Below are 27,500 nucleotides of genomic sequence, written 5' to 3'. Positions count from 1 at the left end.
GCAGCTTCAAAGGGCTTTAAACGATACCAGACGAGGAATAAGGGTCTTATCTAGCGAAACAATCGTTCATTTTCTTAAAAAAATGAAAATATGCTTTATAGACACAAATGATCGCATCACAAGTGCTTCCACCAGAACGTGATTCCGTATTCTGTATGTATGTCTTACGCCTTCCCTATTCAACTTACGGAACGAACATGGCACCAGTTCCGTTTTTTCCGTAAGTTTAATAGGGAAGGTGTATGACATTTAGCATAAGCTTTTTGAAGAATATGGAATCGTGTTCTGGTGGAAGCACTTGTGATGCGATCATTTTTTTTAAGAAAATGGCCGATCGTTTCACTAGATAAGACCCTTATTCCTCGTCTAGTATCGTTTAAAGCCCTTTGAAGCTGCAGTGAAACTGCAATTTTGACCTTCAACCGTTTGGAGTCCATTGAATTCCATTATAAGGAGAATAATCCTGGAATGTTTTCCTCAAAAAACTTAATTTCTATTCAACTGAAGAAAGAAAGACATGAACATCTTGGATGACATGGGGGTGAGTAAATTATCAGGAAATTTTTATTTGAAAATGGAATAATCCTTTGAAGATCCTTAGAAACTCCAAACCTGTATGTTAACACAAAAAGATGTCAAGTAGAATGTGATATTTTCCATATAATGAAAGTGAATGGTGACCAGTCAATCTACTAAAAGTAGTCATAATTTTGGTCACTTATGCACAAAAAGCTATCATATAATGACCTCACAAGACTTGCAGTAGTACACAAGTTGTATGAACTGCTGCCTTTCACTTTTATTTTATGGAAAACATGGACATTCTGCCTAGCATCTCTTTTTAAGACTTTTTTATGATATAAAGGTGAGTGATGAAAGAATGTTTATTTTAGGGGTACTGTTCCTTTAATAAATGTGCCTCATGTTGTCAAGTGTATTCTGCCCAGAACAGCACTGAGTTTTAGGGTAATAGCCTGTATAAAATATCTGTGTTTGCCAAGCACTCTGTGTTCTTTGGAGGGCCGTATTGTGTGCTATCCTTATCTGGCTTGAAAAACAAGTGATATGACCCGAAAGAGTATCCATTCATCGTGTTGTTTCTTTTTTAGTCTGGGTCATTTCATTAGTGAGTGCTGAGCAGAGTGCAGTCAAGAACATGTTTGAATCAGCATGTATTTTTTTTTTTTTTTTGCTTCAGGTTCCTCTGTTGCCCTTTCTACCCATCTTAAGTATATTTGTCAATGTGTATCTCATGGTTCAGCTCAGCGGAGACACGTGGATCCGTTTCTCCATCTGGATGGCCATAGGTACGTGCAATCTTTGGGTAAACACACAAACGCAGGATGCAATCCTAAACCACATTCAAACAAATCTAAAGGTCTCATTGCGAGTTTTGGTTTCCTTTTTTTGTTCTTTTCAGTAAACAATGACTTAAAATAATTTTGACATGCAAATTTGATCTTAACTTTGATATCAATCCACAGGTTTCCTTATTTATTTTGGATATGGAATGTGGCATAGTGATGAACGCAAGAGGCATATACAGAACTGTGGTGTTGCAACGGAGAAAAAGATATTGACAGGAAATGAAGGCACTGTGGAGTATGTGACACACATAGAGAAGACTAGTCCATGTTAAGGATCAGCAGACAAACTCTGACAGTAACTATCTGTTTCACCACCTAGCTGATAGGCCTGAGCTCTGCGTTTACACTCACTGCCATCATGAACAATCAATGCTGATGCTCTCACCTGTGATGTGATCATATCATGTAATAGGACATTAGGGGTGTATGATCTGACAATGAAAATTCAATGTATTGATTATGGAATTGACTCTATTTATACACTCTTCAGAACCGTAGATCGCTTGCTTTGTTCCAAAACAAGGATTCAAATTGTTACAATGTTGCAATTTCTTGTTGGTTCGGTTTGCTTTCACAAGGCAACATTTCTAATGTGAATACGAGTTACATGACCTCTCATTGGTCAGTGTGCATTTGACAAATCTCCCAGACTTGCAAAGTAAATCTCAGACTTTTATGTTGCCTGTGTCAAAGTTTTTTAGCCTTCACGCAACACTGTTCTATTGAGCGATTAAAGCTCATCTTTTTGAGACATTCGCTAAACACATTGTAAACTTTTTTTTGTGTGTTTTGGACAGTAGTTCTGAAATGTGCTTTTCACTCAACGTACGTAACTTTAATTCTTCTTCTTCTTTTGATTTAGTGGTGGTTGGCAAACAAACGTGTTGTGCATTTCCACCACTTACTAAGATGGAGTGTGGAGCATCAAATAAAACTTTGGGGGGCTTTGAACTTGGGGTAGTTCACCCAAAAATGAAAATTCAGTCATCATTTACTCAGCCTCAGTTTGTTCCAAACCTGTATACATTTTTTTTGTTATGTTGAACACAAAAGAAGATATTTTAAAGAATGTGGGAAACTGAACAGTTTTGGGGCACCATTGACTTCCATAGTGTTTTTTTTTCCTACTATGGAAGTCAATGGTGCCCCAAAGCGGCCTGGTTACAAACTTTCTTCAAAATATCTTTCTTTGTGTTCAACAGAACAAAGACATTTTTACAGGTTTCGAACAACTTGAGGGTGAACAAATGATGACAGAATTTTCATTTTGGAGTGAACTATCCCTTTAATTCTTTTAATTAGATTAGTTGCCTTTAAAAAGGCTAGTAATCAAGTCATTACACTTAATGACTTGTTTTGATTTTCTAACATGAACCTTTCATTAGTTTCATATTTTTATTAGCCCTTTGTTTTCGAATTTGATTAATGAAATATTTAATCCTATTTCTGAATAATTTTCTAAGGCCTTTTTGGCTAAAGCATCTGCTTCCTAATTTAACCCATCATATGTTGTGATACAGCCTGGTTCATTGGTCCGTTGATGGGTCACTGGGTCGCATCGCTTTCTCACCACAAGTGAATTGGTCCAGAGTTTATTTTATTGCCTCATTCAGGTGATCTCTGACCAATTATGTGTGTGTGTGTGAATCCAAGCGCGATTGCCATGTTCATATAGGCCTAAATGAACCAAGAGAAAACGCATCAGAAATTCTCCAAACGAGCCAGGTGTGAAAACGCCCTTAAAGATAAAGGTTCCAGAAGGAGGATTTCACTTTAGACAAAGAATTTTTGGTTTTCCAAAGAACCTTTCAGTGAACAGTTCTTAACCATTTTTTTTCGTAGTGTGAAGAATATTTTAATAATCTGAAGAGCTTCCACTTTAAGGGACTTTTTGTGCAATGGAAAGTTCAATGGATGTTAAAGGATTAGTTCACTTTCAAAATAAAAAAATGACCCCTCAAGCCATCCTAGGTGTATATTTCTTCTTTCTGATGAACACAATCTTAGTTATATTATACCAAAAAACATATTCATATTTAAGAAGTTATGAATTAAAATATTGAGCTTCCGCCAGACTGCTTTCTGTATTCAACGTACAAAGAAAGTGTAAAAGCTTACGCTACATCCTACGCCTTCCCTATTCAACTTAGGAAAAAGCCTAACTGATGTGACGCCAGTTCCGTTTTTTCGTACGTCGACGTTTTGTACATTTTACGCTAGATATTTTACTTCATAACTTGTCAAATATGGATATTTTTTGCGCACAAATGCATCACTTTGCTTCAGAAGGTCTTTATGAACCCCTCGGAGCCGTGTGGAGTACGGTTATAATGGATGGATGTGGATGGAGGCACTTTCTTCAGCTCATACTCGGTCCTGTTCAAAGCTTGGAAGCGTCAGGGTATTTATTAATATATCTCCGATTGTGTTCATCAGAAAGAAGAAAGTCATATACACTTAGGATGGCTTGAAGGTGAGTAAAGCTTGGGGTAATTTTCATTTGAAAGTGAACTAATCCTTTAAAGATTCTTCACGGGACCATCAATGCCAATCTAGAACCTTTATTTTTAAGAGTGTATACCCAATATAAATTGTCCTTCAACTTATATTTGTGATTTCAGAATATAACTGAAGATTATTCATAACCAAATTTCTTTCTTTATAATGCTTAATTTTGCATTGCATCATTAATAAATAGGCTAATTAGAATAGCATTGAATTGTTGTCAGAACTAATATTTACACCCCTGCTTTTAAACGTGTTTGGAAGTGAAAGGGAAAGCATGTTTTTTAATTTCTATAAAGTATTAAGATTTCCACAGACAGTATCTCAAGGTTACTTACCATCTTAATCATAATAATAATAAAACATATATACTTATATATATACTAAAGGTATGAGATAAATTTGAGGTAAAATGGTATTATAACATAATGTGAAACATTAGAATAGATATTGGGAAGACTATGAAGTGCAGATATTGGTGAACATCCAGCTTTTACATGTTTGACTGTCTTGTTGTTTAATTCTAAGATGTAGGATTAATATATTGACTACATCTTATTTTACGTGCCAGAGATGTTAAGCTGCTCAGATAACACCATTTCTTGTATTCTAATAAACACTATACTTTTTATTTTTATCCATGTTACATGTGTTTGTGCAGTTATTGTTAAATGTTCGACATGTCGAATGTACAGTATTCATAGGTCACCCTGTTGTTTAACAACCAGGTCTGATGATGTTGAAGAGGAGCAAGTTATGTGTTTTGTCTTGTAAAATTACCTTTTTATTCACTTTATTTACTTGCTGTATTTTTATAGACTTTTTCAGAAACTACTTTTTCAGTCTACAGTATATTTTTCAGTGCAGTCATTCAATGACAATCCGTGTAATCCAGTTAAAGATGCCAGCAGTGGTCTAAGAATGGACAACCTGAGCATCTGAAAGTGTTTCTTCTGCTAACTAGTACTCATGTTCTTCTCTGCCTAAAACACTCGGTGTAAATGCGTCATGAAGAGGCTAAGATTGTGGATTAATAAAAATGTGTTAATGTCTCATTAAAAATATTGCACATCAACTATTCTGTTTAGAATATGTATAGTTGTATTTAATTTTTTTTTTTTTTTAGTAATGATGTGTTTGTTATGCCATTGTCAAAACTTTGTGGTTTCATACGAAGCAATAAAAGATTTCTCCCCCCTTTTTAAAGTACGTTTTCCACATTATTGTAAATAAGTATGGATAAAAGGGTTCACCCAAAAATGATAATTCTGTCATTTATTACTTACCCTCATGCCGTTCCACATCCGTAAGAGCTTCGTTAATCTTCAGAACACAAATTAAGATATTTTAGTTGAAATCCGATGGCTCAGTGAGGCCTCCATAGCCAGCAATGACATTTCCTCTCTCAAGATCCATAAAGGTACTAAAAACATATTTAAATAAGTTCATCTCAAAACACTGCTTCAGAAAGCATCGGAGCATTGTGAATCTGTGTGTCGAATCTGCTGTTCGGAGTGCCAAAGTCACGTGATTTCAGCAGATCTGAATCATGATTCGACACACTGATTCATTGTACTCCGAAGCTTCACGAAGCAGTGTTTTGAAATCGGCCATCACTAAATAAGTCCTTATTTTGTTTTTTTGGCGCACCAAAAGTATTCTTGTCGCTTTATAATATTAATAGTGAACCACTGTACTCACATGAACTGATTTGAATATGTTTTTAGTAACGTTACCTTTATGGATCTTGAGAGAGGAAATGTCATTGCTCCTTATGGAGGCCTCACGGAGCTATCGGATTTAAACTAAAATATCTTAATTTGTGTTCTGAAGAAGTGGAATGGCATGAGGGTAAGTAATAAATGACAGAATTTTCATTTTTGGGTGAACTAACCCTTTAAGTAATTTTATCTTAATTGTAATGGATAATTCTTTTTTGGTTAGTTGGTCTGTTAAGATTGTACATCTTATCTATTAGAACATACTGTTTCATCAAGTTCAATGTTCTCAGCAAAAGACATTCAATATATTATATTATTGCAAAACGGCATAAAGTAGCTGGCACCCCTTATGAAAAAGAAGTATCAAGTTAATTTGATGAAATATATTTAAGTAAAGTTCAAGTATATTTTTAAGTATACTTTAAGTAGTAAATGTAATATCAATGTAGTAGTAAACTTGTAAGTGTACTATTTCAATACAGCCTGGAACTAACTTCCAGTATATAAAAATATATGTTTAAGTGTACTATAAGTGTAACGGTAAGTGCACAGCTACGTTTCTCATTTGTACTGCATCTGTACTACTAAGTGAACTTACAAGTATACTAGTAGTTTTCTATTTTAATACTTGTAGTACTTTTTTTGGTTTATGAAAGTACACTTTGAAGTATACGCTCAGTAAACTACTAGTTTAGTAGTTTAATACTGCAAGTATTAAAGTTTAAATTTTTCTTTAAGTGAGCATAGCATCATACTTATAGTTTACTATTTATATATTATTTTTGCACTTTAAAGCTGCAGTCCATAAGTGTTTACCACCGGCATTCGCTGTGTCGTGTTAGTTGATTCATTATGTCGGACTCACCGCAGGTAACTCATAATCTGCAGTTGTTACTCCTGTCTCCTGACAAAAACATTGCATGCAGCGCCTGTGGAGTGTGGAAAGTTTGTGGAAAGTTACTGGAGCGCGCAGCCGCGCTCGTCTCTCACAAGGAACGTCACGGCAGTGATTGACAAGCAAGAGGGCCAATTGGCTGATGTTTTTAAGGCCCTACCTCGTGCACAGATGATGTATATTAATATTATTCCTTTCAGTGCAAATAATAAATAGTCTTTTATCAGTTAGTAAAGACAATTTCAAGTAATATTGCAAAAATTTATAAAACAAAACATCATCTTCAACACCTTTAATGGACCCCACTGACTTCCATAGTATGAAAAATAAAATACTATGGATGTCAATGGGGTCCCATTCATACAAGTGTGGAACAACCTGAGGGTGAGTAAATGACGATGACAAATTTTCATTTTTGGGTGAACTATCCCTTTAAAGTTTGAATGACATTTGTTGGATTTTCCGGCCAAGAGCACAAATGGCACAAATACCCCATGCAGGGTTAGTTACAGTCCAGCAGAGGGCATTAGAGGATCATTGGAAGGGGCTCACAGATTGACACTGAAGGGGGAGTGCGCAGAGGGGCTGGAGAAATTCCTTTTTTTCACAAAGGATGGAGCTGACTGTGTGTAAACGGGCTGGACAGCGGACGAAGAGTTCCTGCGCTGCTTTCAGGCCTCCTGAGCAGCAAGAACAGCCTCGCTGAAACACTCCACTGCAGCCATCATGAAGCTCTGGCTCTTCTTCACACTGGCATTGCTTTGGCTGGAGGTCCAAAATGGTGAGCAGATTTCTCTTTGTTTCTTCTGCCTTGTTATTCTTTCTTCATAAAGTCAAAACTTCTTTCTCTTGCTTGAAATAGTAAATAAGTTGAGAGATGATATGGATGAACGTGTGGTGTGCCACTGGTGTCAATGGAAACCAAAATTCCAGAGCAGAAAGAGGAGGAGAGATCAAATCAGGACAGAGTTTTACTTTAACCTATGCTTAAATTATACAGCAGAGACAAAAGACAGAGTATCAGATCTGTTTGAGCTTAACAAGGCAACTTTTTTATGATTCTATGATTCCAAACAAGGAATCAAAATATTTGTAGATAGTTATTTTCCTCTAGATCTCATGATCCTTTCATGTGTCAGAAATGAATTTATGATTCAGTAAACCTCTATATTGTTCAGTTTTTTACATATTCACACATAGAACAAGAAAGGCATATTTCCACAGTTGCTGTTTGTACAGCTGTGAGCTGAAGAAGCAGATTTCCAGATGGCAGAACTTTCTCTCTCTCTCTCTCTCTCTCTCTCTCTCTCTCTCTCTCTCTCTCTCTCTCTCTCTCTCTCTCTCTCTCCTTCTTTTCTTTGTCTTGGTCATAGGAGGCAGAGTTATCAAGTATCCCAAACAGAGAAATGAAACACACACGCTGTATAATATTCATGACCTACTCGCATAATACAGAGCAATGAATGTTTTTGCTCTTTAGCAGCTCCCCAAGCCACTTTCAGAACTCTGTTTTGGTTTACCCAGGTGTGTGTCAGCAGGTCAAGCGTAAGAAAGAGGCTGGTGAGAACCGCATAAGACCAGGAAGAAAGAGGGTAAAGGTTCGCTATCCCAAAGTAAAAGAACAGGAGGCAGGAAGCAAGGGCCAGTCTATTCTCACCCAGGTCCTTGATAAAGGCCGTTTTCTCCGATTGGGCGAAAGCCTATCCTTGAGTCCCGACAAAACTTTGGAACTGAGATGCAAAGGAACTAAGATTGGCTGGGCATATCCGTCTTACCTGGACACCTTCAATGATAACCGCCTCAGGTATCCTTCCTTCTCACTTTATCCATTCATTTAACATGTTTGAATGAGACTAGTTTGGATAAATTGGGCAAATTAACAGCTGCTGGAGTACTTCATGTTTGGAAGACAAGCGTTTCAAAGATGCAGGATTACATTGTCACATGATTCCATTGCATGTGGAAGGTTTTGTAAAAGAATTAAAATAGAGATGTTAAAAATGACGACTCTAACAATATGTTGTTGTAAACAAAATATTAAAAAATGAGAGGACACTTACAATAATGTTCTTAAAATGTCCACCACAGAAGAAAATAATATCATATGATGCCGGTCACACGTTTGGTTGCAGTACATTTATTTTAGCTGCAGGGGTTATGCGCTCAGTGACATAGTTGACAGAACATTTGCGGACATGAGCAAAATATATATTTTTAAATTAAATTAAAAATCTTTTATTTAGTAGTAGAGTTAGAAATACATTTAATATAGATAATTTTGACTTTAATAATTTAATTATTCATTATTTTGAACCATGGTTATTTTTACAGAAGAGGATTAGGGCCAAGCAATAATATAAAAATAAAACCATCTCAAGATTAAAGTTGTTACATTTCGAGAAAAAAGTCAAAAATAAAATGTTGAGAATAAACTTGTTAAATTACGATGAAAAAAAACCCGTTAAATTTCAAGAAACGTTTTTCTCAAAATTAAACAACTTTTTTCTCATAATTTAATGACTTTTTTCTCATAATTTAACGACTTTTTTCTCTGAATTTAACAACATTTTCTCATAATTTAACGACTTTTTCTCATAATTTAACAACTTTTTTCTCATAATTTAACAACTTTTTTCTCATAATTTAACGACTTTTTTCTCCGAATTTAACAACATTTTCTCATAATTTAACGACTTTTTCTCATAATTTAACAACTTTTTTCTCATAATTTAACAACTTTTTTCTCATAATTTAACAACTTTTTTCTCATAATTTAACAACTTTTTTCCCATAATTTAACAACTTTTTTTGTAATAATTTAATGACATTTTTCTCATAATTTAACGACTTTTTCTCATAATTTAACAACTTTTTTCTCATAATTTAACAACTTTTTTCTCATAATTTAACAACTTTTTTCCCATAATTTAACAACTTTTTTCTAATAATTTAATGACATTTTTCTCATAATTAAACGACTTTTTTCTCATAATTTAACAACTTTTTTCTCATAATTTAACGACTTTTTTCTCATAATTTAATGACATTTTTCTCATAATTTAACAACTTTTTTTCTCGTAATTTAATAACTTTATTCTCAACATTTTACCTCAACTTTTTTCTCGAAATTTAACGACTTTTTTCTCGTAATTTAACGAGTTTATTTTCTGTTTTTGTTTTAATTGTAGTTAACTATATCTGTTCTGTATAGTATGGAAGCCTGTTTCCGCCAAGGAATAAAACAATTCAAAAAATAATTGTGACTTTTTATCTCACAATTATGAATTTTTCCCACAATTGCAAGTTTATATCTCACAATTCTGACTTTTTTCTCGCAATTCTGACTTTTTTTCTCCCAATTCTGACTTTTTTTCTTGCAATTTTGAGTTTATGTCTCTCAATTCTGACTTTATAACTTGCAATTGCAAGTTTATATCACGCAATTCTGAGAATTGAGTCAGGAAAAAAGTCAGGTGGCCATGTCTCCTCAAAAAAAAAAAAAAAAAAACTGGATGAGAAAATAATCGATATTAAAAAAATAAAACAATGCAAATATTAAAAAAATGTGACATTAAAAAGTGTAAAAGTCAATAATTTTTCTAAAGTAACACTGTCCAACAGTGACACCTGCTGGTAAAGTTACAAAGGGAGACCACGTCTCTCGTGCCTCCCCTGATCCCATTCACTTATAACAGACCCCCTAAAAAGTGGGTTTAGTGGGGGATAATTGAGAATGAATAGGGGAATGTCACGTGAGAGGAGGCAATGCCTACATCGCGCTATGATTGAACATGATCGGTTATGATTAGATATGATTGATTCGTGCGATAATTCCCGCCTTTTGTTTCCGTGCGCGATCTCGAATCGGCCTGAATTCAGACAATGATGCCGTTAATGGGAAGACTAATTAAAAAGTAAGTAAACAACTCAGCCACTTAGATATCACCGCTTTATGTTACATCAAAATCAAACTTGAAATGGCCCGAAAACATGATGACTGTTGGGTTTTTAGTGAGTTTTTGATGAAATTAATGGTAATCTTCGTGTCTGTTTCTGTGACCAGTGGCTACAAGCTGGATGACTGCTGAAAATAAGTTAACCATTAAAAAGAAAAGTTGAAAAATTAGTTTATAAATAATATATATTGTTTACATTGCCTTTAGAATAAATCTAAAAATGTGTAAAAACACTAAGTTGATTACATTTATGCTTGGTTTTAATAAAGAAAACATTACATAATGTAAAAAAATACAATATAGTATTGTATTTGGTCTCACTTTTTATGTTTATTTAACCAAATTAAGTGTAAAAGAGACATACATTTACATTTTATATAGATAAAGTTTGATATCTACACTGATATTGTTGATTCTGCTGTTCCAGCATCAAGCAGCATGAGAGGTACAGTCAGTTGATTCTCACGTCGCCCTCTGCTGCTGATACGGGAGAGTACAGCTGTTGGGTAGTGCTCTGTGATGGGCAAGAATGTGAAAAGGATGGAGACACCACTTCTGCTACCTACATATACTTTACAGGTACAGCATCTGGTCACATATCACACAACCAGACCAATATGATCTTGAACCTCCAAAATCATTGTTACAATTCTCTTTGTATCTAGACAAAGATGAGCTGTTCGTCCCCTCTGCCATCCATTTTGACATTATCTACCTGCGCCCCGACAAACCCGCCACCGTCCCTTGCCGGGTGACTAACCCCAAAATCAAAGTCTCGCTGCACAGGGAAGTTCCTGCGGAAGAAATCGTTGTGGATGGGACCCAGATATCTTACAATCCCACTAAGGGCTTCATCATCCAAAACCCCAGTCCAGAACATAAGGGAGCTTATTACTGCAAGGCCAACAGCACCACCAAAACCACCTCGCAAATATCCACTAAATACCAGCTGCTGTATGTGGAGGGTAAGAGGAGAACACATTTTACATTGTGATTTTGGCATTGTGTGAATCTAAAATATATAAATACTTGGTGTTTTCCTCCTCATAGTGCCTAGTGGCCCCCCTTTTGCGACTATTGAGGCTTCTTCAAACAAAGTGAGTGGTGGAGACATCTTTAACGTTACATGCACTGTCCTTGGCGAACCTGAGGTGAATGTCAGCTTCAGCTGGAGGTATCCTGGCCAGGTGAGTGCTACTTTCATTATTTTTCCCTTAAGAAAAGATGATTTGGTTACAAGATTTGCTTATCTGAGCTCCTGATTCAGGTTGATCGAGACTATCATTTTTTATAATGCATGAATCACAGTATTATGCCATTTTGTGGATGCTGCAGCTTTGCTCATGATAACTATAAAGAGACACACTATTGTTGAAAAGTTGAGAATAATTACGATTTTTTATGTTTTTGAAAGAATCTCATACTTTGACAGGCAATATTTGATCAAAAAATCAATGTTTTCTATGTGAATATATTTTAAAATGTAATTTATTCCTGTGATGACAAAGCTGAATTTTCAGCATCATTACTCCAGTCTTCAGTGTCACATGGAATAAATTAAATTTTAAAAAAAAATATTCAAATAGAAAACAGTTATTTAAAATTGCAATGATATTTCACAATATTAATGTTTTAACTGTACTTTTGATCAAATAAATGGATCCTTGGTGAGCATTTTAAAACATGAAAAAAATCATAATTATACCCAACTTTTGACTGGTAGTGTAGATTCAGAAAAATAGGTTTCAGTGTGCTGTCCTTAACCTAATGTGTGTGTCTCTCAGGGTCAAAGGCCTGTGAGCATTCATGACTCCTGGAGGCTGATAAACCGTGGCGTGGGACACACCACACGCATCTCCCAGAGCGTCATGATTGTGGATGATGTTGAAACGATTGACTATGGAAAGTACATCTGCACCACCAAAAATAAGAAGGGAGAGACATTGGTGGCCACATCAGTGAAGTCACATGACTAGAAAGAACATCAAGTTTATATATTGAGCTGAGCTGGACTCCATTCACACTTCAGGCTTCTTGCTGCTTTATTAAATCATTATAAAAAACATGCATTCTATATATATGACTTGAAAATAAAGTGCTTCTTGTTCAATGGTAAATCAACACTGTACTTAATATATACACTATTACCAGTGAAACAGAATCAGTTATTTCAACCATGTTAACCTGTAATACTCAAAATGGAAAGTGTTAAGGTCTATAGGCATATTTTTACACCCATGAAATATGTCTGAGGAGCATGAAGGCTTTGTGCTCCGCTCTAATGGACTCCGTATGTGGAATGTGCAGCAGCAGCCCAGTGCTTATTTTGGTTCAGTGTGACAAAATGTTTCTCCGCTCGCAGATATTTCTGATATTTAATTAGTTACAGTAGAATTCACCACACAAAAGAGAACAGATCATAGTAAAATGATGCCAAATTTCACAGTTATTTACTATACAGTTCTAAGTGTTGCAATAGACTTATAGCCAGATGATGATGAAGAGCAATAAGAAAACCAACAGATACAACAGGTTCCTGCACACAATCACACATTATAAACAGTGTAACAAATACAAACAGGTGACTTTTAATGTCTTTATTAATTGCATATTTTCAATTCGGTTTCACACCAACATCCACACAAACAGCTTTAGCAATACATATCAAAAAAAAAGAAAAAAAAGAAAAGAAAAAAAAAAGGTCAACTTAACTTCTTTTGCTTTTTAACTTCTTTGTAAATAGCTTGCATGTAAAGCTGCAGTGGAGGGTTTCAGACAGAGGGGGGCGCTTCTGAGGCCACTGGAACATGCTCAGTGAATTACATTGGTCTCATGATCAGACATAAATATAGAAATAAAGACAAACTCACTCTCAAATCTGTCCCCTAGGGCTCAATCACACTGAATAATATACAAAACCCGTATTCAAGAAAATCTTTATGAAAAAAAAAAAAAAATCAGATTCCCAATAGTACATGCCTTCAGTCACAGGTCTGCCTAATGACATGCCATTTCAATGTCAAGCACTCATCCGTTTACAGCATACCATTACGATTAGACTGCATCTCTGATTGCCAAGAAAGTGAGGAAAAGGGATAATTCAACCCTTATACGGGTATTAATCAAAACATTCAAGCTACTGTTAATACAATGACCGATACAGAATGAATTATTGAGCGTTTCCTACGCGATATGGAGAGCATATCTGTGATGAAACATGCAACGTGATCTGAGCGAAGCTCACCTAAACCATGTGATATAAAAAGGTACCATTTACAAAATCAAAAATAAAGGCATGATATAGACAAGACAATGTTGCATAAGGTTTCAGAACACCTGGTTAAGTCAGTGAATATTTCCATTTGAGTAAATCGTAACAGTCAGTTTATGGCATGAGATGATCTATGAAGTTCTGCTTTAGAAACTTTCACCTGGAGTCTGAGGTCCTACGTTAAATAAAGGGAAACCAAATGCTACACAAGCTACAGCATCTGGGAAATATCCACTGTCCAGCTGGCATTTGGGCATTTGTTCCTTAGGCAAATAATAAAACTAGGTTTATACAGGTACACTTCAAGGTGTCTGGTGGAAAAGCTTCAGAAGTTGACAAAGGCCTCATTCATGGATTCTGATGTCAGTCCTCCAAAGTCAGGAACTTCAAGCTACAAAGCAATTCAGGAGGGAAAAACAACTACTTTGAGAGAAACTTTCAACAAGCCCTGAGATATTCCTTTTTTCTCTCCATAGACAGACGTGAAAGGCAAAAGTACGAGGGTGGCCTCATTGGTAAGTGCTTTTGTGCAATATAGTTTTTTTTTAGTCTGTACAAGAGAGTTTATTCTATTTTAAGAGCCACTGACATGGTCCAGACCAGCTTCAGCATGCAGGAAGTGCTCCGTCCTGTGTGAAAGTGCTTCCTGGAAGCTGAAGGCCACTGTTATCTGGGCGAGACGGGAGGGCTGGAGAAGATCCCAGAGTTCCGTGGTGACTGGAGAGTGAGGGACGGGGAAGGGGAAACCTTGCGCGGGCTGCTCAGATCACCATTGTTAAGCTTCCAGAGCAGCTCTTCATTCTCCATAGACAGACGTTTGTTCACTTTGGACTCCTTCTGGAGGGATTCCTGCAAGACTGCCTGCTCTGTGGACAGTTGTCTGAAATGAAACAAGGCAGCGCTCAGGTAAACTTGATTAGAAGAAGAAAAGGCGTCTGAGCACAAAGCTTTGCTGCAATGAAAACACTCCTTTCCTGCCGCCACAATAGCACAAATAATAATAAAAGTAATCTCAAAGCATAGCCAGAAGCCATTTTGTGGAATTTTTGGTCTGCTACCCAGACAAAATGTAAATACAGTGAAAATTCAAAGACTTTGGTTTGCCACATGTCTGACTGTCTGAAGCCCACTGAGGAAAACACCCAAGTTTTAGAAGCTAGTGGATTGAGTACAATCATTTCTAAAAGCCTAAAATATCATAAGTTTATGATCATAATCGGTAACCCTTAATGGTCCGCTGTTAGTTATTAACCATGCAGGACAAATGAGTAGTCCTACATTAATAGAAGTAGTCAAAGTGTTAAAGGATTAACTTTACTCACCCTCAAGCCATCCTAGGTGCATATGACTTTCTTCTTTCTGATGAACACAATCGGGAGTTAAATTAATAAATATCCTGATGCATCCAAGCTTTATAATGGCAGTGAACGGGACTAATGAGTATGAAGCTCAAGAAAGTGCATCCATCCATTATAAACATACTCCACATGGCTCCATGGGTTAATGAAGTGAAGTGATGCATTTGTGTAAGAAAAATATCCATATTTAGTTGAATACAGTAGGAGCTAGATATTTTACTTCATAACTTGTTAAATATGGATAATTTTTCTTACACAAATGCATCACTTTGCTTCTGAAGGACTTTATTAACCCCCTGGAGCCGCGTTCACTTAGACTGGGTAAATCCAGCCTAATCTGCCGGCGATTTGATTTCGCCCGGCAACTCAGTCTGGAAACCCGTACATTCATTTCTGCTGCTTCTGTTACACTTTTGCGGGAACCAATCACAGACTGGCTTATCCACCTTGCTGGCTATTGGCTGGTATAACACGATGACGATAGAGAAGCGACGGCAAGCACGACCGTCAATCCAATTCCTTTTAACCTCTCGACAATGCTGAATGACTTCTTTAGTTTAGCAAACAAATCGCTCGAGTGGGTGTAAATACCACTCACTTTCATGTTTTTTTTTTTGTTTTGTTTTTTGCACAACCTGCAAAAATCGCTCGATGCCAACGCTGCTTCTGCAAACCGCTGATCAATGCTACAAACCAATATAAACTAAACCTGTCTGGAGTTTTTGTGTGGCTCTGCAAAGTACGTCACCCGGATCGCTGATCTGATTGGTTGAAGGACTATCCAATTGCGTGAATAATGCTCGTTGATCACGCCTCTTGTGCAGCAGAAAATACATACAGACTCCCCAGACCAATGTTCAATTTTAAATTGAGCTTGGTCTGGTGATAGCCAAGTGTTCACACTTAATAAAGCTTGAATGCGTCAGGATATTTATTAATGTAACTCTGAATGTGTTCATCAGAAAGAAGAAAGTCATATCACCTAGGATGGCTTGAGGGTGAGTAAAACTTGGGGTAATTTTCATTTTAAAGTGAACTAATCCTTTAACTAATTTGTAAACAAGATTAACTAATCAATACGCAATATCAAATTTAGGACTGAGATAGTTCATTATTAGGTAGTCAATTACTGAATGAGATTAGCCTGATTAAGAACTATTAACTATGTCAAATTATCCCCTTGGAATTATAAGGTTGCATTCTGAGCAGTTCTGAGATATTGAGCTTCAAAGTTTTTGTATTCCATTGGACTTTGTAGATAACTTTTTTGTTTTCCAAATAAAAAGTCCCTAAATGTACTTAACATCACCAAAAACATCACAAAATGCAAGTAATTTGTCACAAAATAAGAATATGTGAGTAACTAAATTGACAAAATTGTCAGATAGAACCTTATAATTCCAAAAAATTATAAAAAAAAAAAAAAAAAAAATTACCAATTAATTACTAATCACAACATTAACCTGTGTCTGAGACATAATTTTTTATTTATTTTTTTACTTTGAACGTTTTTCACTTTAATATAATGGTCCATTTTATGAATCTTCAAGTACTACTAGTGACTTGGACCATTATTTTAAAGTGAAGAAAAAAAAAAAAAAAAAAAAAAAAAAAGGTTTTCAACTTTAAAATAATTTTCCAAATCACTATCAATTCCTGCAGAGTGACTAGGTAACATGAGTAATTAGTGATGCAATTTCAGAGTAAAAAAGTGTTACCACAGTCATTTTAGTACGCTACCTAGACAAAGCAGCATGTTTGTCCATTCTGGCTTTGAGGTCCTCATTTTCCTGTTGCAGCTTCTTAAGACATTCATCCAGCTTCACATTCCTCTCCATCTAAGAATAAATCAAAGTCTTAGTGTTTCTCCAGCACAGACAGGAGTATTTGTCATCTCTTTACTGTGATTAGAATGAACAAAGGAGAATTTCTCCTGCTAAATGTTTCATTCAAAACACAGACAATTGAGCTCACCAGTTTGTCTATCTGCATGAGTTTCTTGTCCTGTTCATGGATCTGCTTGTTTTTGATGTCCAGCACTACTTTAAGGCTTTCAAGCTCCTGCTCCAGATACATTGTGTGGGAGTCCTTCAACATAAGAAAATAAAGAGATCAGGGATATATACTGGCTTTCCTAAACTGGATTCATCATTACATTTTCATATTCACATTTGTGGGCGTTATATTACAAACACCGCACATGGAGGTGTTTCTTCAACTTCAGACACTTTTATGCCCAGGAGTTGAGTTCTATTAGAATTAACAGAATATTCTGTTACTTTAAGACCACATTAAAACAGACTTGTAAATGTTCTATCATGCCTTATTTATGTTTTATATGCAGTATAGTTTTTATCATATAGTTTTACTCTTGTCCCAGACCCAGGTTTTCAAAATGTTTAAAATATGAAAATCAATAATACGTTATCATATTTATCCTAAATTATCATATTTTTATATAACAGCTGGTTCAGCCTGGAGAAAATGGGGGACTGTGTACAACTCGCTCAGGGCGGAGTCTATGCTAAAACGGCAGAGTCCGTCAGCAGTCGTGGGCGGGGCCTGTGCAAAGTCAAAGTCACTTTGCCCAGAATCTGCAAATGGCTTTTTCTGAGACTTATGCTTATGATTTATGGGAATTAAAAAACATTTAAATTCCATTTGAATAAAACAAACATAAAAAACAGTGGGTGGATTTTTATCATTATAGGGTGGTTGTGTACACACACTGCCAACACGCATTTATGTTCAAACACCATGTAAAAGTGAATTTTGCATAATAGGTGCCCTTTAAGAGCATTTGCTAAATGCATACATGTAGATGTACGTTTTTTTTTTTTTTTTTTTACGAATCCACAGTGTCAAAAGTGTCTATAGCTCAAGAAACACCCATATATGAACTTTGCCTGTGCTGCATTGTCATACTATTAATAGGGCAGGGTCTGGCAGCATTATGCAGGGTAGTTATCTAAATTATCAGAATGTTGAGAGTTCAGGAATCTTCTTGCATTTTCTAAAAATAGCAGGTTAATATTAGACTGGTCTTTCCAATCAGTCTACTCAAAGCAGAGATGCATTACTATTAATGTTTGGGAACAACACACCTGCGTTTTCTCAGCCAGATCCATCCTTCTCTTCACCTCAGCATTCAGTTTTTCTTTGAGGCAGTTATTCTCTGTTATGAGTTCCTGAATTCGATTCTGTTTGAAGAGAAATACACTAATATAAAAAATGTTTGCTAAATTTCAACAGGAAAAAAAATAAAAAATGAACAGGGAACAGGAATGTTGTGGTGGTGGGAATTTTAGCTTTTGGTCACTGCCTTACAGATAACGTGTCCTCCGATTCCTTCAGTGTTGTGTTGAGTGTCTGCATTTCCTTTTCATGGGACTGTTTGAGTTCTGAGAAAGTTAAGTCAAGATACATTAATGTGTGGGAGGTAATGTTGTTGGCTTTCAAAATGTAAGTAACAGGTGCAACATTTTCACAGACATTCTAGAGAGAAAAATAAAAACAAAGCCCAAGATTATTTACCCTTGAAGGACTCCTCAAAGTGTTGTTTAAGGCCATCCATCTCCTCTATATGGCTAACTTCCAGTTCCTTTTTCAAAGCCTCATGTTTTGATCGTAACTCTCCTAGCTAGACACGTACAAATAAAGCAATTTTGTAAAAGTTTTATTGGTTTATTTTAGTGTGTAAATGATTAAGTATGTCATTATGTCTAAACAACTAAAAGGTCAAGGCTCATATGCCAAGATACAAGAAAAACAAAAACTATGAGATTACTTCACATTGTTATGGGAAAGTATTATGAAAAGATCATGTATAAAGGGGTCATGAACTGTGTTGTTTTATTGTTTTGTTTCCTGGGGTGCACTTATAATGTTAGTATGCTTTTTACATCAAAAATTGTCCATTTAGAAATAAAAGGCATTTTTTCTACCCTGATTTTAGCCCTCTTATTTGAACGCTCTGTTTTATGGGGCGTGTCTGCTGTGAGACTTCAGTGTAAACGCCCACTGCTGTGATTGGCTAACATTTTTGCAGTATGAAATAGCTAAGTATTACTCTCTCGAAATCTTTTAGCATGTTTTTACTATTACAGCTCTCAAGGTTAACAAATCGTGAAAAGTGTTGCATTACATTTAGATCTATGGCATTATATTTAGATCGTGGCATGAAAGGTTGCAGTGATGAACACTGTAGCTGATCACAGACATGTTGTTGAGTGCATGAAAGCAGCGATCTCATCATTGCAGCTCAATTTCTGCACACTTTCGAATGCTTTCATCATAACCAACAGTGCAAACATGATGTCACTAAGAGATTCGTTGAATTAAAGAAATGGGAGTTTTGGCGTGAGTATGATTGACAGCTCCAGCGATTGTAAAGGAAGCATTCTTTGATCGCTTTCTATATATCATTTAATCACTGTTTAAAGGTGCCCTAGATTCAAAAATGGAATTTATATTGGCATAGTTAAACAACAAGAGTTCAGTACATGGAAATGACATACAGTGAGTCTCAAACTCCATTGTTTACTCCTCCTTATATAAATCTCATTTGTTTAAAAGACCTCCGAAGAACAGGCGAATCTCAACATCACACCGACGCCCCCAATATTTGCATATGCCAGCCCATTTTCCCAACGGCAAAACATCTGGATGTGCACAGCTGAATCAACAGACTAGGTAAGCAAGAACAATAGCGAAAAATGGCAGATGGAGCAATAATAACTGGCATGATTCATGATATCATGATATTTTTAGTGATATTTGTAAATTGTCTTTCTAAATGTTTCGTTAGCATGTTGCTAATGTACTGTTAAATGTGGTTAAAGTTACCATTGTTTCTTACTGTATTCACGAAGACAAGAGCAGTCACTTATTTTCATTTTTAAACACTTGCAGTCTGTATAATTCATAAACACAACTTCATTCTTTATAAATCTCTCCAACAGTGTAGCATTAGCCGTTAGCCACGGAACACAGCCTCAAACTCATTCAGAATCAAATGTAAACATCAAAATAAACACTGTACTTACGTGATTAGAACACTTTGTAAAGATCCATTTTGAGGGTTATATTAGCCCTTTGAACTTTTTTTTTATGTTGTTTAAGGCAAGCGCGAGCTCTTGGGGCGTGGAGCACCAGATTTAAAGGGGCCACACACCCTGAATCGGCTCATTTCTATCATGCCCCAAAATAGGCAGTTAAAAAAATTAATTAAAAGAAAGAAAAAAAAAATCTATGGGGTATTTTAAGCTGAAACTTCACAGACACATTCAGGGGACACCGTAGTCTTATATATTACATCTTTCAAAAAAAAAGTTCTAGGGCACTTTTAAATAACCGATTATTTTCATCCTACTTAGAGAAACAATGTTAAGTTGACCGTTCAGTCACTGGTTTGATTTACTGACAAAGACAAAGAGCATCTGACTGTACATGAATCATATCAGATCAGGCATGTTGCATTACTGTCGAGCCCATATCGTAAAAGTCTGTTTGCAAAGCCTGCGCCAAAATACGATTGATTTACCAAAGAATCCACATTGAAATGTACCGAATGCAAATAAATAATGCTCAACTGAGACATTCACATTGTTGAAAATATATAACCATATTCCTAGCATTAGGATCCTTTTAAATGTAATGTTATTTTTAGACTTGTAACGCTCTTCTCTCCTCGTCATCTCACTAACACGCCAGTGGGTGGAGCTAACGTTGCAATGATGAAGTAAGCATTGATTTCTTCTGTGGAGGCGGAGTTTCACCTATCTACAGATCAATCGTTTCCAGGATCAGTCGTTCACTGGGCCTGGTGTCAATAAAAGCTTTTGTTGGACTAACATGGAAGTTTTCAGTTCTGAAACGTACAGGATATTCTTATAGTATGATGACCTCTTATATATCAAAAGCTCAAGGAAAAGTTGGATTTCTCAATTCATGAGCCCTTTATGTATTAATAGAACAAGTGAAGACATTCTCTTTCCAACAAAACAAAAAAAGGCCTACTGTCCTCCACACCTGCTGCTCCATCTGAGCTTTGCACTTATCGGCCTCCTCCTGGTAGGTCTGATGGACCTTCTCCCACTCAGTGGAGTAGAAGGTCTTCAGTCTCTCCTCAAGGTCAGCGAGGTCCAAGCGGTGCTGCTCCTGGACCTTCTGCAGAACTCCATCAAAGGCCCCACGCAGCTCTTCCTTCTCCTGCTCCAGACGCTCACAAGAGTGAGCTGAGCTCACTGGGGAAAAGATCAGATCATTTGGACATTAGAACATTGACTAAGTGATTCATTCAGTTAACAAACATCAACCCTATAGAGCACCATTTAGAATGCCTTTTTTTTTGGAATGATGACACAGCATCCCTCTAACTTAAAAAGAAAGAAGAGTAAGGACATCTAATAGAGTAGGAGCTTTTTTTTTTTTTTTTTTTTTTTTTTTTTAATTTGGAGGATTGCGGTGTCATCAGATTACAAAACTCAGTAGGACATCTAATATCTAATGCACCAGTTTGTGATATGAAAATATAGATATGCTATATGTAGACAGCAGTGGAATAACCAGAGCAAATGTTGAAAGGCCAACACATTTGTCGCTTTGACTTCAAGCCTTGCCAACACTAGAAGCAATGAATCATTACTCAAGTATTCTGCATTGAGTCCCAGTTGTCTCTACAGTTATGGTATCTCCAAGAGTTCTGTAAATAAAGCGTCAACTGTTACACAAAACACGTCAAATTACAAGTGAGGGAAAGTTCGACAAAAGGAACACTAATCCACAGGGGCATAATGAACAGATGTTTCCTAACCCGTCAGTATGCTCTCTCAATCAGAAGTGTGTCACAGATACTGTCCCTCTGAGCATTAGCTATCTTTGCCCAGCTCTTAGAGACAGATGATACTTCACTGCACAGAACACATTGGCACAGGACTGCGGTGGTTTACACACAAAAGTAGCAAGATGAATGCTGCAGCTGCTCCTGTCTTTGTAGTCTACAAGTGTGCCGTCAAATAATCCAGCTCATGAAGTAACAGGCTAATCTGGTGGGACCATTTGAGGATGTGATTTCTGGCTGAACGGACACCCTATGGTTTTCCATAATTAAGGTACATATAATTAAAGAACCCATTAAAGGCAATTCAATGAAATTACTATATTAATTAATTTATTTAAATATCTTTATTTTTAAATAAATATTTTTATTTACTTCAGTAATTATATTGAAACTAATGTATTTAAATAAAGCTGTACTGATTTTATGCCTTTAAATATCTGTATTTATTCATTACAATATCTGCATTTACTTATTTATCTCTATTTAAATGTTTATTTATTAAATAAGCGAATGAATAAATCTGCATTTATTTAAATAAATATAATATAATATAATATAATATAATATAATATAATATAATATAATATAATATAATATAATATAATATAATATAATATAATATAATATATGTATATGTATTTAAATGCCTGTTTGTATTTAAATAAACTTAAAAAAAAAAAGGTATTTATTTATTTATTAATTAAAATATCTATTTATTTATGCAATTCATACATACAGAGGCTTGAAAGCACCTCTTCTATGATGATCATGTTTGTAATTTCTGAACTGATTTTTTAAGGGGGCATGTGATACAACAGTCCTGATATCATATTGAAGATAAAAAAAAATAAATAAAAATAAAATAGCTAGTTAATGATTCTTTTCTAAAAACTCAAAAAGACATATGGTGGGACCAACAAAGTCATGTGATGCAACCAGCATGCAAAGGCCAATAAGTCGCTTTATAAGTATAATGAAATATATTGAATATATAATGAAATAACAGTGGAAAAATTAAAACCAGGCAGACGTTTCAGACAGAGCTTATCAGTCCACTTGCTTCATAAGGCTGATATGATGCTCATATTTTTTGTGTAAAAAAACCCTCAATGGAGTATGCTGGAACTAATTATGAGTGTTTCATACGTTTATGTAGACAAAGGGATATAGAGTATCAGGCTGCATTTCACATTACTTTTTATGTGTTTGAGCATTCAGTATTATCTGACTACGTGTATGCAAGTGTTTCATATATGTATGCATGAGTGGAGTTTGATTTAAGCCCTACAATGTTTAAATTCTGTGCAAAAACAGTTAATTTTTTAGCTCATCTCATCTGTTTACTGGTGCATCAGCAGGCGTTTCTGAACTTTATTATCAAAAGGTCGAGAGCATGTCAGCAAATGAATTACTTGAATGAGTCACAACACAAGAACGGCTGTTGTTCTCCAGGGGGAAACTTGGGTCATATCCCTTACTGGCACTGCAACCTAATCATCTCTATTCTAAGATGAAAACAACAGATTTTTTCCTTTTTAATAGACTCTTAAAATCAGTTACAATCAGAATCGTTATTAAGTTGCATTTAGGGGTTAAATGAGAATAGTATCTAATAACCCTGCTGTATAAGGGACAGTTATCCATGATCAGATCCATCGAGAGAAGAGCCGGACCCAGAGCTCACTAATGGCTTGATGTATTTCATCAATCTTCAGTGTAATTCTATTATAGGTTATATTTATGATGCAGAGCAAGGCTGAAGGCCTATAAATAATCCATATAATGCAAACAAAAGGAAAAACAGACCGTTAGGAAGGAGGTTGATGCATTTTTTCCACAGAAGAAAAAAATAAGAGATCAACGGGTCATGACTCGACAATCGGCATATGACTGTGCATATGCATCCAAATATTTTGCACACATTTTCACATCTAATCTCTTATTATAATGTAAAACTAAATAGTGCGTTTAACAAGCCTGCTTGAATTTGCCTCACATAAATGTAACATTGTCTAGACATGCTTATCTTGAAAATAACACACGTTTTTATATTAAAACTATTCTCAAAATGATAAACAAGGCTAGAAGCAGCAATGAAGTTACCATTCTGCACAGAAAAGTTAATAAGTCACATGCCAAATAGCAAGCTAAATTAATTAGACACAGTTCTAGCAGGTTTTGTGTGAAGACAGCACTCGCTTCACTGGCAGAGAGCAGTTGTCCTGCGTTAAAAGACACTTCTGTTTTATAAGGGAATTCTGGGTGTGTGCCAAAAAACATGGCACTGACATCACTTGCGTCATACTAGGGCGAAAGCTGAATTTAATATTTGAGGGTGTGGATAAATTATAAAATTTTGCAGATATTCCTGCAGCTATATTGTGACTTCAAGAGGTGGTCTGGAAATTCTTACAGGGGTCTTAAACATGGTCAGCAGTGCTGGAATGTGCTAATACGCTCAAGTGGTGATTATAATAGTAAAGAAAGATCATGTGCAGGACTTAAAAGATTGCAAAAGTGACAGAAAAATAATGAGCCGATACTATGTACAGTATCATCAGTCCCTTGTACATGCTCAGTTTTCAGGTGGTAATATAAGCTGTGAAATCAATGCATCAGACGTCTCTCAGAGGGAACACTGGCCTGTACTAAACACATTTCTCCTTGTTACTGCGCCCATTAGACTGTGAGGGACATCAGACTTGTCTGACCTTGTCGGTATGACCTTCACATACCAGGAAGGCTTTCTGCCTTGAGCTTGTGCTTTCTGGAGATGTGTCTCCTAAATGACCCCTATGGGAGGGAAGAGCCCTTCCAACAGGACCAATAAAATAAACAGACTGTGCTCCTCATTTAAAGCCACATGGTAGTTCATGTACTAACAAGCATGCTTAATGGTAGGTAAATTTAAATACACTACCTGTCAAATGTTTGGACACAATATATACTTCTTATTAGTGTTGTCAAAAGTACAAACCAAGTTGGTACTGAAATTTTAAAAACTTTGAGCACTGTCGAGCGGATTCATAAACACCACTGATTGGCCTTTGTGTTCATGTGCTCATCAGATATGTCTGTGATTGACTAGAATGATCAATGCACAGGAGTGTTTGAATTTGAAAGCGGGAGCGTTTGAAAGCAGACGTCTGCTTTCAAACGCTCCAGTGTGTATCTGTGTAAGCAGGGCCGGCGATTGCTATAGGCGAACTAGGCGGTTGCCTAGGGCGACAAATATGTTGGGGCCGCGGGGGCCCTCTAGGGTCGCCGTTACGTTACGTTAGGCAAGTGCGCAGTTGATGTAGAAAATGAAGCGGTCTAATAAACCCTCCGTGCACAGGGACGAAAACGGAGAAAGCAAGAAGATAAAAGGAAAACAGTATAGAGGTAAATCTTCTCATCTCAGCCATTAAGGTGTTAAATGAAATAAATTTGCTTAGTATTGTGCATCATCACCTTGAACATTTCATTGCTGTCACTAAGCTATCACTAGCTAGCTAGTTACTATGCTAGTTTGCTACGTATTACTAGCAAACGTAACTTCACTGATAACCTACATGGATGTAAATGTCAAAAGACCAGTAACGTTATTTCGGATAACGTATGCATGCTAGTTATGAAAAGTACAGTTGCTCTCTACTCTACATTCATTATAACTAGCAGGCTCATACACATACAGTAACCATTATGCTGATAGTGGTGTTACTTGGGTCAAGTTGGTTTTATATTCGCACATTCAGACTTCTGATAAATTCAGACTTTCCAATAAATGTGCAATAAATTAATGTTTGCGAATTTTAAGCAGCGATATGATATTGACAACCAACGATTGTCAACTTACAACATTTTTCACAGTCGATCAAAATAGGCAAGTTTTGTTTTAATGGCATATTTACTTGTGAATGTCCACTGAATGTCCAATGTAGTGTGCAAGGGTGCTAGGGCAATCTCGCCTAGGGCAACCAAAGGGCTAGAGCCGGCCCTGTGTGTAAGCTCTCTGTGAAGAGTGTCATTGATGTCCATTTACAACATGTTTTTGCAGCATTGATCATCGTAGCCAATCACAGACATATCTGAGGAGCGTGTGAACACAATGGCCAATCAGAGGCGTTTACGAATCCGCTCAACAGCACTCAAACAGTCACATTTTTAAAATTTCAGTATCGACTTATCGCGGTTGGTACTTTTGACAACACTACTTTTTATGATCTAAAGGGTTAAGCTTAAATGCATTTTTTGTTGACAAATATATATTGTGCTTATGCTTTTTTTTATTTTTATAACAAAACATTGAAGATAGGACAGAATAGTGAAGCTAAAGCAGACAACAAGCATCTGCACTCAACCTAAATTTGGGTCAAATATGGACAAACCCAACCATTGGTTTAAAATTTTTATATAAAAATTAATCCCAACAGCTGGGTTGGTCTATATTTAACCCAAATTTGGGTTGAAACAACCCACCATTTTTTTAGAGTGTAACATACAGTACTGTTCAAAAATTTGGGGTCGGGAAGATTTTTTAAAAATGTTTTAGAAAAAAAAAAGTATCTTGCTCACTGAGGCTGCATTTATTTGATAAAATACAGTAAAACGGTATCATTGTGAAATATCATTTTCTATTATAATCTGTTTTAAAATATAATTTACTCTTGTGATGGCAAAGCTAAATTTTCAACACCCGTTATTCCAGTCTTGAGTCACACGATTCTTCAGAAATCATTCTAATATGCTGATCTATTGCTCAAGAAATATTTCTAATTAGAATCAATGTTGAAAATGGTAATTAGTATCAATGTTGATATATATTTTTAAGGATTCTCTGATGAATAGAAAGTTCAAAATAACAGCATTATTGCTGAATAAAAGTATTAGTTTCTTCTTTAAAAAAAAAAAAAAAAAAACTAATTTAATTGGTAGTACTAATGGAAACTAATGTGATTTACAACACACCCCAGAATGCACTACATGAATTTGTAGGACAATTCCAGATTGTGCATAGCTAAAATAATATTTAACCATATTTTGGTCCCATATGTGTTTTTTGAAGTTTGTTACTACTTTTCTCTGCATTCAAACTTTTGGCAGGTTTTGACAGATACAGGTTATCACACTGAAACTTAAGAGGTCACGGTAGTCTGTCTTTTATGGCAAGGAACAGCTCACCAACCATTCATCCCTACTGATTACCACTCATGTCCATCAATCCAAATATTACATTAATTACAAACAGCGTAATTTTGGCAGTCATCTCCATTCTTTCCGCAGACAGTGAAAGCCAAGCACTCTACAGTGACTCACAAACGCTTACCCAGCTCCTCACGCAAAGTGACCAGCTCCTGAGACAGCTCCCTGCGCTGCTTCATCACCTCCTCATGCTGCGGGAAAACAAGAAAAATCAGTGCATCATTTCTCAATGCAGCACATGCATCACATTACCCAAATTACACAAGAAACACAATCTGCCAAAAAGTATGTTGCCATAGAGCAGGGCAATGCCAAGTGCAATCTAATGTCATGATGAATGAACATCTCTGGAAATCCTTGTGCAGAAATTAATTATGCATTAGCCTCAGAAGGGTGTCTGTC

The 27,500-nt window shown here is 36.0% G+C and overlaps 3 protein-coding genes across 10 annotated transcripts in view; 2 read left to right on the top strand and 1 right to left on the bottom strand.

The window, feature by feature from the left end:
- The window catches only part of slc7a2 (solute carrier family 7 member 2), an 18,099-nt gene extending 15,769 nt beyond the window's left edge, over positions 1–2,330 (top strand). For all 3 annotated transcript variants that reach the window (XM_067371321.1, XM_067371238.1, XM_067371402.1), the window contains 2 exons: positions 1,199–1,307; positions 1,485–2,330. In XM_067371321.1, coding sequence (XP_067227422.1) covers positions 1,199–1,307; positions 1,485–1,639 — 264 coding nt within the window. In that variant the 3' untranslated portion in view covers positions 1,640–2,330. The remainder of the gene's footprint in view (positions 1–1,198; positions 1,308–1,484) is intronic.
- Positions 2,331–7,129: 4,799 nt separating this feature from the next.
- pdgfrl (platelet-derived growth factor receptor-like) lies at positions 7,130–12,533 on the top strand. The gene is made up of 6 exons (XM_067371113.1): positions 7,130–7,269; positions 8,013–8,292; positions 10,872–11,023; positions 11,110–11,409; positions 11,495–11,631; positions 12,229–12,533. Exons 1-6 carry the CDS (start codon positions 7,215–7,217, stop codon positions 12,418–12,420), a joined length of 1,116 nt encoding a protein of 371 aa, XP_067227214.1. The 5' UTR covers positions 7,130–7,214; the 3' UTR covers positions 12,421–12,533.
- A 493-nt stretch (positions 12,534–13,026) lies between these two features.
- The window catches only part of mtus1a (microtubule associated tumor suppressor 1a), a 43,435-nt gene continuing 28,961 nt past the window's right edge, over positions 13,027–27,500 (bottom strand). For all 6 annotated transcript variants that reach the window (XM_067386067.1, XM_067386058.1, XM_067386092.1 and 3 more), the window contains 8 exons: positions 27,223–27,289; positions 21,104–21,318; positions 18,608–18,713; positions 18,401–18,474; positions 18,178–18,273; positions 17,048–17,161; positions 16,814–16,911; positions 13,027–14,595 (listed from right to left, as the gene is read on the bottom strand). In XM_067386067.1, the coding sequence (XP_067242168.1) occupies positions 14,382–14,595; positions 16,814–16,911; positions 17,048–17,161; positions 18,178–18,273; positions 18,401–18,474; positions 18,608–18,713; positions 21,104–21,318; positions 27,223–27,289 (984 nt within the window). In that variant the 3' untranslated portion in view covers positions 13,027–14,381. The remainder of the gene's footprint in view (positions 14,596–16,813; positions 16,912–17,047; positions 17,162–18,177; positions 18,274–18,400; positions 18,475–18,607; positions 18,714–21,103; positions 21,319–27,222; positions 27,290–27,500) is intronic.

Source organism: Chanodichthys erythropterus, chromosome 1, assembly GCF_024489055.1.
Source record: "Chanodichthys erythropterus isolate Z2021 chromosome 1, ASM2448905v1, whole genome shotgun sequence".
Classification (NCBI taxonomy): domain Eukaryota; kingdom Metazoa; phylum Chordata; class Actinopteri; order Cypriniformes; family Xenocyprididae; genus Chanodichthys; species Chanodichthys erythropterus.
Note: the sequence above shows the minus strand (reverse complement) of the source record. Positions and strands in the feature narration are given on the sequence as shown.

Excerpts from the sequence above, each read along its gene's own strand:
- pdgfrl (XM_067371113.1), top strand. The coding sequence starts at position 7,215 with ATGAAGCTCTGGCTCTTCTTCACACTGGCATTGCTTTGGCTGGAGGTC. Across the intron at positions 7,270-8,012 it reads TTGGCTGGAGGTCCAAAATG|GTGTGTGTCAGCAGGTCAAG; the intron begins GTGAGCAGATTT and ends TGGTTTACCCAG. Across the intron at positions 11,024-11,109 it reads TACCTACATATACTTTACAG|ACAAAGATGAGCTGTTCGTC; the intron begins GTACAGCATCTG and ends CTTTGTATCTAG.